The sequence below is a fragment of the Azolla caroliniana genome, unplaced genomic scaffold, assembly GCF_043228905.1.
Source record: "Azolla caroliniana isolate FFs.n. ecotype wild unplaced genomic scaffold, voAzoCaro1.0.p SCAF_3, whole genome shotgun sequence".
Taxonomy (NCBI): domain Eukaryota; kingdom Viridiplantae; phylum Streptophyta; class Polypodiopsida; order Salviniales; family Salviniaceae; genus Azolla; species Azolla caroliniana.
The window spans coordinates 8,425,282-8,445,220 of NW_028230438.1; the positions used below are offsets into that span (position 1 = coordinate 8,425,282).

At 39.4% G+C, this 19,939-nt stretch overlaps 2 protein-coding genes across 2 annotated transcripts; one reads left to right on the forward strand and one right to left on the reverse strand.

The window, feature by feature from the left end:
- The first annotated feature begins 263 nt into the window (after positions 1–263).
- LOC147866149 (uncharacterized) lies at positions 264–1,425 on the forward strand. Its single transcript, XM_087316516.1, has 2 exons — positions 264–408; positions 625–1,425. The coding sequence occupies exons 1-2, from the start codon at positions 299–301 to the stop codon at positions 830–832; spliced, it is 318 nt and encodes a 105-aa protein (XP_087172642.1). The 5' UTR covers positions 264–298; the 3' UTR covers positions 833–1,425.
- A 5,114-nt stretch (positions 1,426–6,539) lies between these two features.
- Positions 6,540–10,926, reverse strand: LOC147866150 (calcium-dependent protein kinase 17-like). The gene is made up of 8 exons (XM_087316514.1): positions 10,201–10,926; positions 8,531–8,674; positions 8,092–8,244; positions 7,903–8,009; positions 7,591–7,758; positions 7,356–7,483; positions 7,159–7,258; positions 6,540–7,064 (listed from the first exon to the last, which is right to left on the reverse strand). The coding sequence occupies exons 1-8, from the start codon at positions 10,829–10,831 to the stop codon at positions 7,002–7,004; spliced, it is 1,494 nt and encodes a 497-aa protein (XP_087172640.1). The 5' UTR covers positions 10,832–10,926; the 3' UTR covers positions 6,540–7,001.
- Between the last annotated feature and the right edge of the window lie 9,013 nt (positions 10,927–19,939).

The following is a 19,939-nucleotide window of genomic DNA, read 5'->3' on the forward strand; positions in this document are numbered from 1 at the left end:
GATACATACAGCGAAAGAAGGGGATGGATCGGAGGTCTCTGATACCTGAGTGAGCGAGTGAGTCCAGAAGGGCTTCTCTCTGCATCTCTGTCTGTCTGTCTGTCTGTTTGTCTGTGTCGCTGCACCCTGCTGGATCGAATCGTTAAGGTGGGTGCTTCATTACCTAGGGTTCCATGGCAAATCGACCCATACATCTCTTCTTCTGATCAGGGGTCCACACACACACACACACACACACACACACATCTCTCTTCATTCGTTTGTTAAGCACACAGAGAAAAGCGGAAGGAAAGGAAGGATGATCACTCGATCCAACCTTGCAGAGCAGCTGAGAGACTACCAGCTCCGATCACAGCAGAACTGGGCCTCCCTCACCTTCTTCTCTGCCACCGCCAATATCGCCAGCAGGTATGTGCTCGTCTATTCTCTGAAATCTAAACCCTAATCCGCTTGAAATCTGTGATTAAAGATAGAAGAAACTCCTCTTTTTTTTTCCATTGATCTGATGGCCATGCGTGACATCGCGAATGTATGGATGTGTGAATGCTTGATTAATAGTGTATAAGACCCGATTATGTGTGCATGTGGTGGGATTTATCATCTGATGGTGTACGGTGTGCACAGAGCTGATGTTGCGAAGGCGGGCTTGCTGGCTCTTCTCTTCATTCTCTTACTGGTCTTGTCGATCTTGTCTCTTTTTTTCGGGTACATGCGAATGGCTGGAATTTTATTGGTCATGGCCATCCTCCTACCGATCTGTTTAAAGATGATCCGGCAGCGAAAATTGGCGAAAAAGAGGCAGCGAAGGATGCTTTTGCCCCTTTCTATGTAGATGAAAGGAAACTCATTTGGGAAGAGTGATTTTGCAACAAACAAAAGGTTGGATGGGTCCTCCATGTTTGTGGCACATCAGAAGACCTTGCATAAAAGATGAAGATTGTGTATAGAGAGAGAGAGATAGAGATAGTGAGAGCGAGAGAGCGCTATTCATTTTTTTCTTCAAAGGCCCAACCCCAGAAAACCCTATTTCCATGGGAGTCTGAGAAAATTTGGGCATAACATGGAAATTTGCGATCAATGTGTATCTAGTGGATGACTTTTGAGCTCTTGTCAAAAATCTCTAACTCAAATTTTTAGATGTTACAAGTTGCCATAGTGGATGACATTAGTCTGTGCCGTGCAAAGGCTTATGTCGAATCATCGAGGACATTCCTCCATTAAGTTTTTGCGATTAACTGTAACAAAGTTTTCAGCAGGAACTCTCGCCTCAGAGGCAGGCAAGACATTTTTTTAATACAATGACAAATCGAAGCATGCCATTTCTCTCTGCAGGTCTTATTTATTGAGCTTATAATGCAAACTCGAAAGCTGTAAGTGTTTACCTAAGAATATCTTATCCGACCAACAAAATATATCTCTTTTTCAGTCATAGCTATAGACAATATGCTGCACTAGGACTTACTTTATGTGCTGCAATTGCTGAATTGATATGTAAGTGTTAAATGTTTTGTGAATTCCTTTTTGTTTCCTTATAATGTTTATAATTTATCAAAACTTCGGATGGGCCTCATCTGAGGTATCTCATGTATGTTCCTGAAAGAATCATTGGACCATCATCTAATTCCACGGTATGATCTCATATATAAAATTTTCCCATCAGCGTATTCTTTCCTTATAATGTTTATAATTTATCAAAACTTCGGATGGGCCTCATCTGAGGTATCTCATGTATGTTCCTGAAAGAATCATTGGACCATCATCTAATTCCACGATTTGTTTCCTTATAATGTTTATAATTTATCAAAACTTCGGATGGGCCTCATCTGAGGTATCTCATGTATGTTCCTGAAAGAATCATTGGACCATCATCTAATTCCACGGTATGATCTCATATATAAAATTTTCCCATCAGCGTATTCTTTCAATGTCCTTGATGCATATTCTATTGCAATTCAGTATATTATCTACTTCAGGGACTACTTGATAGATCATGCATCAAAAAGATGTGCACAAATCATGAATATATTTAGGTTCCCGGAAAAAATTCTTTAACTTGATGGCTTTCAAGTCTCTAACCAGGGTGCCATGAGGCCCAGTTGAAGCTTGAATTAGACAGATATAGAGGAGCACATACAAGATATACCCGGCTCGGCGAGTTCATTATCATCTTTGTGAGGCCTTATTTGGTAGTAAGCTCGTCTTGTGCTGTCATTTATAAGTTGATCCTTGTTCACACATGTATTGAATGCATGCCATATCTTTTAGGATTTTGTTGACCCTTGCCCCTCATTTTATGGATAGTTTGTTTATTCTTATCTAAGCTATTATGGTATTCATCAATGATCATCAATATTTACTGTGTAATTGGATATTCTAGTAATTACGGTCGTTGAAGGGAATGTGGAAACCAGTCAAGGATGTGTTGGCTGCCATAACTCTACTTTATCAGTTCTCCCGACAATGTATGGCATTTAGGAATAACTGATATTGGTGCATTGAGATGCATGCCGTGAACTAACAACCCTTGTTTCTTCTTGTGTAATCAATTGTATTTTTCTTCATTTCTCTTTCTTTCTGCAGCAGGGTCATTCTAACTCACAATTATGTGGGACTCGTAGCATGCTATCTGCCTAGTTGATAACATCTTCCATTCTGCCTAAGCAAAATTTGGGATTAAACCTACTTTTGTTTTTATTTTCCCACTATTTTGAATTACAGTTGTGACTTGATCCTCTTCTATATTTTATGCATAGTCAATGTTAACCATATGGTACCCTTTGTCAAATGTGAAATTGTGGATCAACAAATTCAGGAAGCAATGAGTAGACTTCCCATACCACCCAATAATGCTAACCATAGATGGGTTGGGGTTTTTTCAAGATTGGAAGTACTCTTGGCTGTGAAGGGATATTCAGATGATAAGACATACCGGTTTTTTGATGTGGATGAAACAAACCAATTATCTCAGTCCCCAGAAATGGTGATAGATTACCCCTATGCTATTGAGCACAAGATAAGGGTCATTGGATATGCTGACCGTAAATGGTATATTGATCTGATGATAGTGGAAATAAGGCCACATTGGAAGTTGTGGGTGTTAACTAAAAAACCGATATTCAGGTTAGATTGGGACCCAATTGATTATCAGTGGACAGATCCTTACACAAGTAATAAGTTCAATTTCTTCCAATATTCTGTACAATTGGGAAGACATGTACTTTTAGATACACGTGATGTGTTGCCAACTACATCTCAATATTGGAATCAACAAGGTATTACTCCCCAGTTCCTTGCAAAATTTTGGGGTATTTTATGGGCAAGAAAACAGCCACACAAAATATTGCATGTACAATGGTTAGTTGTACACCAGGCCTTGCCGGTAGGTACATGGTTGCATAGAATGGGAGTATCTTCTGGTTGTATTCGATGTCAATTATAAATGGAAACTCAAAAACATTGTTTATGGGAATGCATTGAGTCTCAACAGATATGGCAACAATTCCTTAGAATTTTTGCTAATTATTTTCCCCCATTGGTTTTCACTTGGGGCATGGTGGTTTGGACATCCCTTGTACGTGATGTGTCCCATTATGACAATGAATCTATGGACCATGGATTTTACACTAAATATGGAAGTGTTCATACATTACCATTGCTGTCATTACAGTTTTCAGGAGTAAGGAAGGAAGTCCAACTAGTATGGGAGATACTGAGTAGTACCATTGTATATCACATTAGGAAGGCTAGGTGTTCTCTCGTTTTCCATCAACTTAAAACACCACCAGTTGAAGTGGTTTTGAACATTTGGTTAGACATAGTTCATACTTTGAAGGGTCAATGGGATGGTATAGTTGGAGATTCTGAGGCTAAAATTGCTCAATGGAGTGAGTTTCTTATTATCTGGACAACTACTCCATTCTTGACATCCAATTACGGCACTCCTTATTGGCATTTTCAGCCGTCGAAATGGTTCCTAACTACATCTGACATGTTTGAGCAAATAAAAATGGAGACAATGTCCCTAATTACATTGAGAGATGAGTAAGAAAGAGGGGGGAATGGGAAGTTCTCCATAATGCTCTAAGAAACAACCTTCACAAATCAATGCATAATAAACTTATATCTCTATTGTTCATGAGTGTCAATATTAAATAAGATGTTCAATAAATAGCTCACATAAAAACAACCTAGAGAGCCATTTGAACTCCCCTCAAGCAATTTATAATGCAACTCACCTAGGTATCCATCACAACTTGTGTGAAAAGTTCAAACACCAAACGAATGAGTATGCAAAGAGAAGAACCACTTCCAAATAGAGTTGTTTCCAAGAGCAAACTAGTCGGAATAAAGAAGCATTTAACATAGAAAATGCCAAAATCCAAAGATTAGATGATGCATTGATTTAATCCCATCTAACCATTGCAAATAGAAACATAGATATCCATCTTCTTTATTAGAATTGTGAACAACTTGCACAGTCATCCAAATGGAGATAAACAAGTGGATGGGCTATACATCAAACAAGAGGATTATAGTGTCTTAGTTACAAAGCCAATTAGCACAAAAAACGCCATATAACAACCAAAGTAGTTCTTGATGAAAGAAAAGCACAATCATAACTCGCAATTGAAGACTAGACAATATGTAAAACAAAGTCTCCAAGAGAAAAACCACCTCAAAGACCTCCTAACTATTAAAGATCAACAATTACATGAATGTCATAAGTTAGTAGAGAGACTCATGGGCGACATTAGTAATTTAATGAATGGAAAAAGTATACAACCCAAGAAATGCTCCTTCCATATTGTCAAGGTGAATCATGATGTACCTGGATACAATATTGGAAATAAATAGAGTTTCTTCACAAGACTTGTACCATCATAGGCCTTAAACCATGTACTTCATGCAAACATGTGACATTTTTGTGATTTTTTTTACTTTGTTGTTCTTTGTTTTAAGTATTATGAAGTGTGGTTAAGTCATATAGTATCTTGTGGCAGGTGTTCATCATGTGAATATGTGATTAGAAGAGAGTGTAGAGTTTTACTAGTTAGTGTATGTATGTGTTGCATGTAGCTTTCATGTAGTTGAGAACTACACTTGTTTGTCTCACCCAAAATAGGGTAGAAGGTGGAGCGAATCACGAATTTTGAGATGGGTTCATGGCCATACTGTCCGATAGAGTAAAACTGACTGATTATCTTGCATTGTGGGATTTGACGATGGAACAATCGAAGGAAGCCCCCGTCTGTAGTTGTTCAAAAGTCGGAAATGCGGCCACGTCGTGTTGCGAATACCACCTCACTACCCGGCCATCCAAGGATAACCCGAACTCTACTATTTTCGACGCGTTGGTGTCGGTTGGCCTCCGCTAGTCGTTGCGACACGTGGTTGGCTTGCCAAGTGGTGAGGAATGACCTCACATGGACCTCTACATCGGCTTCATGTCGGAGTCGTATATATTGATAATGTCGGGTGCGTGGTCCGAAGTGAGCGATGTGTGGTTACCACTGTGGTCGGCCTCCGAACTACTGCCGCTGGTAGTTCCGGTGACTTGTTGGGCTGGTGATAGGACTTCCTGTCCTATGAAGCTTTGCTCAGTGAGCATGGACTTGACCACACTGTCTTCGTGGTCTGATAAGGGAACGTCTCTTCGCGACTATTCCAATGCAAGCTCGACCGCGCACCGGGATTCCGCCCAAGTTTGAGGTTTGCCTCGTCGCGATGTCTCTTTGCTGTCTAGCCGCCTCGTCGGCTAGACGACATCCATTCCCCGATGTTCTTCTGTGTACTCACCGATCGACCAAGCGTGCCAAAAGTGTTATCGGCTCAAGGTAACACGGTGTTGAATATCCGGTCCTTTGTATACTCCTCAACTCAAGGTCTTGTGTTTGGGGAATGGGCTGCGCCGCTTCGAATCGTTCGATAGACCCCGAACGATAAGGACTTCACATGTGGATTGAACAGAACGTGACTATGCGACTGTGGAGAAGAATATGAGCCGGCTACAACCGACTAGTTATGTGAACGTTATACAGAATGTCGAGACTCAACACATATCAATTACGACACAATATAGTACTCAAGAGTATCAAGCAAACAGGATTCTATTAAAAGACACCCAATGATACAATATTGTTCGACGCCTTTTACAAGCTTCCCATGACCCCTTTTATAGGTGTCATGGACGGTTACAAACAAAGCGTGAACCATTACTACGATTAAAACATTTACTACTTTTTGCTTCTTTATTGCTACGCTTGGCCCCATTCATTTTTAATTCGGCCCGTTAACCGTTTTCCACCCCTTTCCCACTTGGTTGTTTGAACTGGCCAACAATTCCACTCTTTGGTTTAGACCACTTTTAACATCTTTTTAACAACAAAGGACCAAGTTTTATTCATTATATCTTAACACTTGGTCTTTTCAACAATAAAGGACCAACTTTTATATTACATTATTTTCATTATATTTTAACACTTGATCGTTTTACTGCAAAGGAATGAATAAGAATTTTGCATTTTAATTATTAATCAATATTCAAGAAGCAATATTATTAGATTTTATTCTAAGATAATGTCAGTTTCATTTTATGTGTAGTTTGATTGCGTTGGGTTGTAATGAAGAGATGCTATCATTGCTTGGGGTCTCTTTGATCTTTTTTTTCCATTGTAACAGAATCTCACGACGTAGTCATTTTCAATATGCACCACATGCTGCAACTCAACCTTTGGCCAATCTTATTGCCATCTTTGAAGTTCACATAGAAGCTCTATACATTATGTACTGTTTAAAGAACTTGTTGGATTGCTTATTGATTCTCAGAAAAAAACCTTCATGGTTCATTTGGATTGGCATGACACCATCCTGCATGTTGCCCTCAATTTGATCATAGTCAGTAAAATAAAAACAAAAAACCAATTCCAAATACCATGTTAATCCATCTTACATGTACTCCATGGTTTATTTGGAATTGGATCGGCCACACGTTTTGGTAATGTTTATGGTCTATATGTGCCTTCCTTCATCATTGCAACAAATTCTTCATAGTCTATATGACCATCCTGCATATAGCTCTCAATTTGATTTAGGAACTAGCTAGCATAAAACGAAGAACCAATTCTAGATTTCATGGTCATCCCATCCAATGACACTCACCTTGTCGGCATCAACTTCAGCTATGATGGTCTTGATTGTCTCTTCATCTCCCATATTGTGTTCTTGTAAAGCTTGTGTCAACTCTTCCACAGTTATATATCTAGATAGGCAAATGACCATATATTCACTTCCATGCATTTCAGAAAACCAACTGTCAATGAAAGTTAGTATCTTCTAAAAATAACCCTCATACATACCCACTATTGTCTTTGTCAAAGTATTTGAAAGCTGAAAGAAGCCGGTTGTCATCATTCATGCTGCTCATTTGCAATGTTGCAGTAATGAACTCCATGTAGTCAATGCTCCCATTGCCATCAGCATCCGCCTAGACAAAGATCGGCAAAGTTTAACAATATAACCTAACAAAATATTATTGGAATTAGAAGGTTTGAATCACTATTCTTGGGAGAATAATGATGAATAGCAATTTACCGCTTTCAGTAGTTCATTAGCCTCTGATTGTGAAAGTATGGTTCCTTGTTTTGCTAATCCTTGTTTCAGTTCATCTATTGTGAGAGAGCCACTATTATCAATATCCATGCTTTGAAATAAACTCTTCAAGCCAGAAATCTCCTCTTCAGTTAAAGTTTCAGCAATGAACTGTATGAACAAGATCACGAAATGAGGTCAATGTTTTCAGCAATTAGCTGTATGAAACAAGATGATGAAAAAAATGTAAGGCCCTTGTGACTATATTGTCATTGACAAAAAAACTCTTCCAATAACAGCGAGGAATAAATATACCTTGAGAGCAACTTTTTTGAGCTTATTCATCGCACTAAATTGCTTTAATCTCATCACAATTGAACTATCAAGTGGATTATTAGGTGCTTCACAGATCCATGGATGCTCTATTCAACAGAACATAATAAAGACTCGCCCAAATGTGATAAAACCAGACAAACCCATTATATAATCTTATGTGCCACTAACCTAAAATCCCATCGAGTGTAATTCGTTCCCTAGGGTTCTTATTCAGCATCTTTTGCAAAAGGTCTTTGGCTGGGGCAGAAATGGAGGGCCACGGTTCACTTGTGAGATCCAAAGAATCTCGCCGTATAGAAGAGAATATACCTTCTTCTGTATCTATAATACATAGAATGATTCGGTCAGCCCAAAATGTGAAATTCTTCACAATAGATTAGCTTAACAGTGTACACATCTATGTAGAAATAATAAGAGAAAAACAACAAAAATACCCAAAGTTACTCAGTATTCCCTACCTTTCCGAAATTTGCCCCAAAAAAACCCTTTGTAAAACCTTTACAACTACATTGAGGTTTTCTGGCAAGTTTTGAAAACTTTGGGGGTATTCTAGTAAATAACCAACAAAGATAGGTAGTATTTGTGTAGTAATAATGCATATCCACACCTGCCCAAAATGGTGGAGCACCAGATAACATGATGTATAGTATCACACCTGCACTCCAGATGTCTGCTTCAGGTCCATAGCAATGGTTTAGAACCTCAGGGGCAACATAGTATGCCGAACCAACAAGATCAGTGAATACTTGACCTGACGTTATGAATATAGAAAAACTAAGAAGAAAGAATACATACTTAATTGCTGATCATTTACATTGATATACAAAACAGATGCTTTGCATTTCTCTTTTAACTTTTAAAGCAACAATCTTTTCACATGGAAATGAGATGAGCTGGTTGAAAGCAAGCATTTATGATATTCTGAATGACCATAAACATAGGCATTACCACCAAACATTGATAAAATCTCTAAGAGCCATTAAGCATGGGCGCTACCATGAAACACCCACCATATATCCAAGGATCATGAGAATGGGTGTCACCATCTAGCCTACATGATTCCATCACATCCCCAAAGTTCATATGATTGCTGATCATATGAACTAAGAAGCATTTATGATATTCTCAATGACCATAAACATAGGCATTACCACCAAACATTGATAAAATCTCTAAGAACCATTAAGCATGGGCGCTACCATAAAACACCCATCATATATCCAAGGATCATGAGAATGGGTGTCACCATCTAGCCTACATGATTCCATCACATCCCCAAAGTTCATATGATTGACGTAACATTCATCATATTCCCCAAATGCCATAAAGCACATTGGATATTACTATGGAACATTCATTTAATCCATCAAAGGCTGTAACAACATTGAGTGTTACTATCAAACATACATGATTACATTGTATAAACTAGGGTCCATCGTTTGTTATTGATAAGAATCTGACACATCCCCAAGTGACAGAAGCATCACTAGTTGCTATCAAGCATGCATGACTATTATATCCCAAAGAGAAATATTAATCAAATTGGATGCTGCCATCAAGCATCTATGATATCCCATAGGGGTTCATAATCAAATTGGATGTTAACATGAATCATCCATAACACATTATAACCCCAAGGGCATCCACGGACATTGGATGTAGCAAATGCAGCAAAAACGAATGCATTGTATCACCAAATGACATTTTAAGCACATTGGACGTTACCCTCAAGCATCCATCCAAGGTATCAACGCCAGTGTACTTGAAGTAAACCAAGTTCATTTTACATATCCGATTAAAATATAATATTTTGAATATTATCATGCATTATAGGGAAAAACATGAAAATATCCTTAATTTATTACTAAAATAGCCTAGATCTCTATAATTTGCAAGAATAACCCTTTAAAAGTAGTCAAAACTATACTATATCAGGTTCCCTAGTATTTCTTGAAAAAATTGCATATTTGGTGAATATGCAACACCACTACAATTTTGAGAACTTCGAAGTATTCCAGTAAATACCCAGCAAGCATACATCTATATTGGTAGTAATTCCCCGAATGCACCTAAGTTATAGTTATTTGCTGAATGCATATGATCAACCCATCTCAAGGAATTATACATGCTGAATGAGAAACTTTATGGTCAATTCACCCCTTCTCCTTTTTCTTTCGGGAGTTTACTGGGATATCTAGGAAAATGAGGAATGACTCGAGGATATTTTGAAGTTCTTCCCTTACATATACACACATGTAGGGTGGGTACTACACTCACCTGGTTTGAAGAACGTGGACAAGCCAAAGTCGATAGCCATAAGGGGAGCATCATCATCCTTATTGAGAAGAAGGAAATTCTCTGGTTTAAGGTCTCGATGCATGATACCATTCAAATGGCATGTGCGAATGACATTTACAAAAGTCTTACAAGAAGCTGCGGCCGCATTCTCTGAGTATTTACCCCAAGAAACGATCCGGTCAAAGAGTTCACCTCCTGAGCAAAATTGCATGACCAAATGCACAGAATGAGCATCCTCATAGGCTCCCACGAACTCCACAATGTTTGGTGACTTCCCAGAAATGCTTTTGAGGATTTGGACCTCGGATCGGACGTCATCAACATCTTCTCGGCACGTGAAACTCCTCTTAGAGATGGATTTGCATGCGAGGACCTCTCCCGTAGATTTGTTCGTACAAGTCCTCGTGACTCCGAATTGACCTCGACCCAATTCTTTGCCAAGTGTGTAGATTTCTCGGATGTTTTGCATGGGTTGATTCAACACGGTTTTCTTTTGGACCGAAGAACGATAAGGGATTGTCCTATGACGTGATTTAGGGTTAGTCTTTGGATTGCTCCCTTCTGATGATCTGTTGCTGTCCTCAAGATGAGTTGTGGAGCTATTCCCCATTATTAATGGTGATGGATGAGATGAAGGTAAAAACGTTATATGTTAAAATAAATACTCAAAGTAAGCCCAAAACAGAACAATTGAAGAAACCCTAAAAAAATCTGATTAAAAAAAAAACACACTATACAAGAGAGGAAGAAGATGATCACAAAGTTCAGGCAGCCCAAGAGATTGAGTTGAGAGGGATGATCAGAGATTGTGTAAGAGATGGACATATATACAAAATACAGAGAGAGAGAGAGACACGTTCTTGTTCATGAGAGATTCTGGTCAAATGCAAGAAGACCTTGGAATGATTTTTAAAATTTTGTTTCATGTGAGAAAATGTGGAGTGGAGGAAGGTTTTGGTAGAACAAGTCTTTCATGATGAATCATGGGCACTAGTAGTATGATAGATCATAAGTAGTATATTAATATAATTTACAGACTTAGTCAAGATGGGCTTTAGGTGGGATGGTGTCCATTTCTCGAGCTCCTCGTTCTGGACATAATCCAATTAGGAATCGGCAATGGCTCGGCTCAAGCCTGAACTGAACCGTTAAACCGTTTAAATATGGTTTGTCAGTTCGGTTTGGTTCGGTTCGGTTTAAGCTTAAGCTTTTCATAACCTGTTTGAGCTTGGTTTGGGATGGCTCAACCCAACTGAACCAATTTAGGCCAAACTCGTTAAGGCTTAATCGTTTTTAAATGGTTTGTCGGTTTGGTAGTTCGGTTCGGTTTAGGCTTGAGCTTTTCATAACCGGTTTGAGCTCGGTTTCGGATGGCTCAACCCAATTGAACTAGTTTGGGCCAAACAGTTTCAGGCTTAATTGTTTTTAAATGGTTTGTCAGTTTGGCAGTTTGGTTTGGTTTGGTTTAGGCTTGACTTTTCATAACTAGTTTGAGCTCGATTTGGGATGGCTCAACCCAACTGAACCAAATTGGGCCAAGCTGGTTAAGGCTTAATTGGTTCATAAACCAGTTTTAGCTTAACCGGTTAGCCTTAACCAGTTTAGGAATCGGTTCGGTTCAAGTTTTGAAACTCCCAAACCGGTTTGGTTTGGACAAGCTGAAATCGAACCACTGACGATTCTTCGACATAAACTTGGTGTCGCAAATCTCACACCTCTTATTGGCTCTTTACTGTCGTTTCATGGATAGTGTTGAGATCTTTTGATAACATTGTATACGAGAATAGGAGGAGAGAGTGCCACTCCATTCCATGCACAATCCAAACCCATGAGTATTGATGTGTCGATACATGTGTCAATCAATGGGAGTGCATGGAAGTTTATAGGGAATGTGTCATAACTTGGCTATCCGACTGTAAAACACAGTTGACAGTTTTCCTCCAACCCACATGTATTGGGAGTAGACCAGAAGGTAAAACACAACCCCTCCCACCCAAAAGAAAACTTTTTCTTTATTTCGGCAAATGGTTCTGATTTTGATTAGTAGGAGATATAACACTTTTTACAAGGTCTTGTTTGTGACTCAAATGGAATGCAACCTATAAATAAGGTAGCAATATCATCATCACCATATCCTCATCATCTTAATCGTAATCATATGAACATTTCAATCATGTCGTGGAAATAAGAAGAGAATATTTAATTAATCTTAAAAAGCTATTTGTTGGTTAGAATGGTTAACAAAGTCAAAACAAATTGGATTTCCTAGTGTACATGGGTTGTCTCTTTAAACATTAATGGTCAAGAACTCTTAGATATCACATGTAAAAAAAGATTTGATTACTAGTATAATATTGCCATTCCAAGGGCCATGACTCGAATTCTTAGTTATAGTATAACTTCCCTGTTTAAAGTTAACTTTCAAGTTATTCTAAATATGTTTTTATGTGGCATAAAAAATATTGCGTTATCTCCTTTTAAGTAGTGTTCAAATATTGTTGGTGTGATGCTATCGATAGGTAGCTCCCAAGCCAAGTTTCACTATTAGTAAAATAGAATTGCAACACAAAACTACTGCCTTTCTTGGCTAACATCAACAACTACCATAAAAAACAATAGAAAATTTTTGACAGCTTAATTTCGCTTATTATGCCTTGGTGGAATGTCAATGCAAATTGCAATATATGTGAGGGTATTTGCATGGTAGCAAATTGCAATATATCTTCCCAATGGTCTTGTAATTTATGTTAACATTTGATGTCCGTCTAATAATATGTTTTCAAGAATTAGCTATTAGATTCCTTCTATTCATTAATTAATGAGCTTTATGATGATCCGTTTTCTTATGTGTTTTAATATTTCCAAGTTGTGTTCTTTCGTACAATCTTGAATATATAATTAGAGTATGATTGGTAGGATCTTAATTAACATTAAGCATAATTAAAGAGGAAAATAAGGAAGAAAGAGTGTTAATCCACCCAACCACCCCATAATGAAGGTGAGATACGGATCCAAGTACCCCCCGATATTATACCACCATGTACGGACAAGGATCGTACCTTGGGTTTGAAGGAGGCACACATGTATGAAGCTAGAGCTTTGCCACACTATTAGAGTCTCTATCTCAAGACAATAAAGAAAAGTGATGCCCCTTCATGAAGGTAGCTAGCCTTCTTATATAGGTTCAAACCATAGGCACTTGTGTATGTTTCATAGTTGGTTGTTTTTTTATTAAGACATAGCCAAAGTGATGAAACACTCTAAAGTCATCTCCCACCATAGGATTGAGATAACTCAATCCTCACCTTCATCCTTACAAATCTGCCCACAACCACAATTATAGTTTTGCTCGTAACAATGTCACAATGAAATTCTTTCTTAGACATTTGTTTGAAACCTACCGAACAATATTTCAAAATATATTGAACAATATTCTATGACCATTGTGTTTACATTGAAATGCCTTTGGTAGGTGTGGCTTCATAGATTAGGTTCAAAATAAGTGAGTTGTGATAAATTAATTGCAACAAACCTTCGATGCATTATATATTTTCACTTGAGCTTTAGGTCCAAATGGGTTCGTACATAATTTATTAACATTAGATTTTCACGTAATACATGTGAAGTGAGTAGAGACTCTTGATGTTCAAGAACTTTACTAATGAATGTTGCAACAAAAAGTGTACACAGTGACAGTGAGAAATTCGTGCAAGGATTGGGTTTGTTCAAAGATGTGTGGAAAGCATAATTGAATATCATCAAAGCAAAGGATTGTATCAAAGTGTGATGCTCAAACTCCTATTCGAACAAAGTGTGCATAGTTGATTACTCTCATAACTAGTGCCCAACGCCTCGTCTTGCAGCACAATGCATTTGAGCTAAATCACATGGAAGCAATGGTTTGAATGAGCGACAACTAGATGGTGTGTGCAGTTTCCCAGTTCAACGAAGAATATGGTTTTGTAGCTAGGTGCAACATTTGTAGTTTAATGCATGAAGTGTGAGCCAACACATTTTCCCCATGTCATGCTACATTAGCATTGCATAAATGCCCCATACTTCCACACCATAGAGAAGCACGAGCGTCACCAAAGTGTTGAAAAGTTATTCCTTGAGGAGACAACACTTAATTTCTCCATGAGAAAGAGAAAGAAGTCCGAAGAAGGTAGATTAAATAGTCTCGATCGATCTCAACACACATTCATATTCCGTGGAATTTACATTGAAACCCTAGCTTTTGTCCTCATCCAAAGTGTCTCAAGATTCTCTTCTCCATTTATCGCTACCCTTGGTCAAATTCCCAATTAAATCTTCTTACTTCTTTTTTTGGACTACACAATTGTTGGGTGTGAGTGGAAGTAAAATGGAAAGCAACTGTATGTGAAAGCCCACCTTTGAACTCGACGAAGAATAGTGAGATTGAGAATTGTTTGATTTTGATGTATGATCACATCAACATGTGCCATACATCTACCAAATTTGATTATTTTTTTTCTAGTTCTAGATATGACTTGTTTTTCCTTTTATACCAATTTTAATATACTATTGATGATTGCTTAATTCCATTGTGGCGGTTATGTAATGTCTAGTGTTCACATTATAGTAACCAAGAAGTATCCTCTTGAAGTTCATTAATTGAATTGGTAATACCCCTAGATCTTCTAGGGAGATTTTGTAATGGGACATTCCCATGTTAATCAATGTTCGATTTTGATGTACATTCATATCAACATGCGCCAAACATCTACCAAATTTGATTGTTTTCTTCTAATTCTAGACATATTAACCTATTTTTCCTTTTTATACTAATTTTAATATACCATTGATGATTGCTTAATTCCATTGTGGTAGTTATGTAATGTCTAGTGTTCACATTATTAGTAACCAAGAAGTATCCTCTTGAAGTTCATTAATTGATTTGGCCATACCCCTAGATGTTCTAGGGGGATTTTGTAATGGGACATTCCCATGTTAATCCCTAACTCTATATGCTGTTTATCGAGTTTTAGTATAAATAGGGTTTTGGAGACCAATTGGATACTTTGTATGTTTGAACTCTCCTCCTAAGGGATTAACTTCAAAGAAGAAGTGAAATCCCTTGACCTCCTATTGAGCTTGCCAGCGAGCTGGGAGGTTTTCTACACGACATTTGCCAACAACTATCCAAATTTCAATTTGGATGAGACAATCAGACAAGTCCTCACTGAGGATGTTAGGTGAAAATCCATAGGGCTCACCATCAACGAGTCGGTAGAAGCCCACCACTTGACCGAGTCGATCGACAGATTCAGTCGGTTGAGAGAACAAGCCCATAGAACAGATCGGAACACCAATTGGTCAAAAACGAGGGGAGATTGATAACGGTCGAACTCAAGAATGAGTTGATTAGGTGAATTCTGCACCCACTGCAGAAAAGCCGGTCACAACATTTCCGACTGTTGGTCAATCAAGAGGAAAGAGAGAGGTCGGCGATCCGACTCGAACCACTCTCCCGTCGACAACCAAGGCAATGTTGCTGACACCCGATCGGGAGAAATCCTCTCCTTAGAGGACTCAATGATCGGAGAAATCCTCTATAGTGTGCAAGACGCACATACGTGGTTGCTGGATTTCGGTGCTACATTCCACGTTGTCGTGCCTTTCGGCTCCGGATCGTTTGCGTGAGTCGGGTGGGAACCATTGGGGTTTTGGACTAGGAAGAGGAGAGTTTTAAGGCTAATAAGAATATAAATATGTTGTAAGAAAGAGTTATAGCAAACTCGTGAATCCCATGAGTGTATTGTATTAGATTAATCAATATGAATATAAGAATATAAACTTCGGTTGAAAGAGAATGATATAGAATTCTCGTGAATCCCACGAGTATAGTTTATTAATTGGTGTTTTTTAGAAACATATCTAGTTTCCAAATATTTTTCACACACAATTACATTGTGCTCCCCATCCTTATGTAGTGATGAGGAAGTCTTAGTAATCCATGCTTTTTCTCTAACTATAGACCCCATGCTTTTCCTATAGATAGACTATATGCTTTATCTAAAGTGATCATGCTTTTTTCTAACTTGTGCGTTTTTTATCATGCACGCTAGATGTGTATGTGTAGCTTTTTCTTTTGTTATGCGTTTTTCTAATGTTTATCCTAGCGTGAATTTACCTTTCTACGTGGGACATCTATGCTTTAACACTAATGAAATGCTAGTGTAATGGTAAGACATTACATTATTAACATGGAGGTGCAAGGTTTGAATCTTGCCCTATGCATGTTCCATTTATTTTGCTATTTTCTTCTATTTCTTCATTTTTTATTGAATCTAATACTATATACGTTTTTCACGTAGTGTACAAAATACACTACGACACTCGCCCCCTCCAAACCCGCACATCCTCCGGTATGTGCCGAAGTTGTTGGTGTTTGTTAGTCTCCTCCGTCCGGTCTCTACCCGATTGGTTTCGTTGCCGGCTCGTAGTACCCTCGACTTCTCTTGTTATGTTGACTTTGTCTCTCCATTTGGAGCACATCCATTCTTTCCACCCGAACCATTGTCGACATCCGATCCACCATAGTCTTCGTTCGCTTTTTGCATGGCCCGCTTGGTCCTTGTCATCCGCGGTAGTATCTTTTCTTGCCCTCTTTCTTTTCTTCATCAATCTCGACTTCTTTTCGGATTTTCGGTTTAGTCGGATTAGCTTACTTCCGATTCGGTCTCGTCAGATCGTCTTTCGTTTAGTTCGGCTTCCTTTCCGATTTGTATTCGGTCGATCCGGACTCGGTTGATCGGTTTTTACCGATTCAGTGCTCTTTCGGGTCGGTTTCTTTTCTTTTCTTTTCGTCCGGATTTGCTTTCTTTTCTTCGTTTTCACCTGCCTTGTCCGGTTCGACTTTCGGCACTTCTTTCCGTTGTTCGCCACGTAGGTCCTCCGATATGTGCTCGTTGTTCGGTCCTCGTGTGGTTGTAATGCATGCTTCTTTTCTCGCCGTAGCGCGTGCTTCATTATTCGCCATAACACGCGTTTCTTTATTCGCCGTAGAGCGTGCTCTGTATTACGCGCTTCTCCCGTCGTAGACCCGACCTCCGCATTGTCGCACTTTCTTTTAGATTGGAATTTCGGATGGATCATTTTCCATCCGAACCGACTTCCGACTTTACCTTCCTCGCCGCCATCTCCCGTCTCTCCGGTCTCACATTGGTTCTCGGACACAACCGCCGAAGTCTCTAGATATTGTTGGCATGAATCCTCGGTATTACCTTCTTTCGTAGTTTCACCCTTAGCATTCTTCTCGGCTATCTCTTCATCGTATTCGTCGGCTTCGACATTCGTTTTCTCTCCGCCACCTTCCGTCTCTTCGGTCTCACGTTGCCTTTCGATCGCAACCGCCGGAGTCTCTGGAATCAATGGTGGGGAAGTCTCGATATGGCAATCCGCCATTGATTCGTCCATAGCCACCTCCGATTCGATTTCGTCTTTTGTGGCTACCTCCTTAATCACATCCGCTTCACACTCTTTATCTGCATCAATTATGCAAACATCTATTATGCTTACCCCTTTTTGACCCGATGTCTCGAGCACTTGTATCCCGAAATTTCCTTCTACACTTGAATTATCGGCCTTATCCTTCGCCATCGTTCTTTCACAAGACGAGTGGGTGTCTTGTTCCACTCTTTCTCCCGTGGTACCATCATGTTGTATTTCGGCCTTCATATTGGCTTCATCGTTTTTCCTCAATCGACCATCCTTCATGGGCCATGTCGTTGTTGACGAGATTCTCAGCTTCCTTTCATCATGTCTTCGGCATACCCTTTCGACTTTAGCCCAATCCTCGGTAAGGCCGTTCGCACCGTCATCATCTTCGAGTTCGATCCCAATGTCCATCCTTTCTTTCGGATCGATCGATCTTACGAACATTAAGACTTTATCTCCTCCCACCAATCTTCGTTCCCGCTCCGAGAGTCGAGCAAAACGATGCTCGAACTCTAGGAACGCTTGCGTTGCACTTCGGTGAGTCTTCTCCGACGCCACCCATTCGTCGAATTCTCGTCGATCTCGTCCCGTCCATCTCTCATAGTCATATGCCTCCCGTAAAGCTTCTTCAAAGGACTCCCATGTCGAGTTTTGTTCTTGTATCTTGTGGATTCTCTCTTGTAGTTCGTCCGAGGCCACCCGACTAAAGGATATCACTTGCAATCCTTCCGGTATCCGATATTGCATCATCTCCGCCTTATATTCACGTAGGTAGCGTGACACACCCTTACCGTTGAATTCCCCGTTTCGTCGCAGAAGCCGCTCTACTGCCGCCTTCATCTCCGACATCGCACGTTGTTCTTGTTGCATCCGCTCAAACATTATCATCATCATGTTCATCGCCTCTTGTTGATTCTCCATCTCCTTGCCACCCGCCTTCACGTCGGGTTCACCAACTGTGTCGTGCCTTTCCGCTCCGGATCGTTTGCGTGAGTCGGGTGGGAACCATTGGGGTTTTGGACTAGGAAGAGGAGAGTTTTAAGGCTAATAAGAATATAAATATGTTGTAAGAAAGAGTTATAGCAAACTCGTGAATCCCACGAGTGTATTGTATTAGATTAATCAATATGAATATAAGAATATAAACTTCGGTTGAAAGAGAATGATATAGAATTCTCGTGAATCCCACGAGTATAGTTTATTAATTGGTGTTTTTTAGAAACATATCTAGTTTCCAAATATTTTTCACACACAATTACATTGTGCTCCCCATCCTTATGTAGTGATGAGGAAGTCTTAGTAATCCATGCTTTTTCTCTAACTATAGACCCCATGCTTTTCCTATAGATAGACTATATGCTTTATCTAAAGTGATCATGCTTTTTTCTAACTTGTGCGTTTTTTATCATGCACGCTAGATGTGTATGTGTAGCTTTTTCTTTTGTTATGCGTTTTTCTAATGTTTATCCTAGCGTGAATTTACCTTTCTACGTGGGACATCTATGCTTTAACACTAATGAAATGCTAGTGTAATGGTAAGACATTACATTATTAACATGGAGGTGCAAGGTTCGAATCTTGCCCTATGCATGTTCCATTTATTTTGCTATTTTCTTCTATTTCTTCATTTTTTATTGAATCTAATACTATATACGTTTTTCACGTAGTGTACAAAATACACTACGACAACGTGACCCCTAACATCGAATGGTTTTCGAACTATTCGGCTGGCGCCAGCGGCACAGTCCGACTAGGCAATGGGCAGGAATGCAAAATCGCCGGAGTAGGCGAAGTACCAATTCAATTATCGAATGGCAACACAATTGTCCTATACCAAGTTCGGCATGCACGTGCACTAAAAAGGAGTATGGTCTCCATTAGCATGTTAGCCGAAGACGGGTTCAAAATGACTCTTAGTGAGTCGACATGAATGATCACGAGGGAACCTAAAGATCGGAAATGGACACAAGTACAATAACTTGTATCCACTGATGGCAATCAATCCAGAAGGGGGCGTGGATGTAGCCAAAACGACTGACCCGAACTTATGGCATGGCCGACTCGGCCATATGTCTCAAGCCGGACTAGACCGACGAATGGTGGTCGGCTACGTCCTGAAACTCCTGGCGAAGATTAACTTCTATGAGCATTGTCACAACGGGAAATAGAACCGAAGTCCGCACTTTCTCCACTACGAGACGGTACAACAACCCCTAGAGCCCGTCCACACAGAAATATGTGCGCATATGCCTGAGAG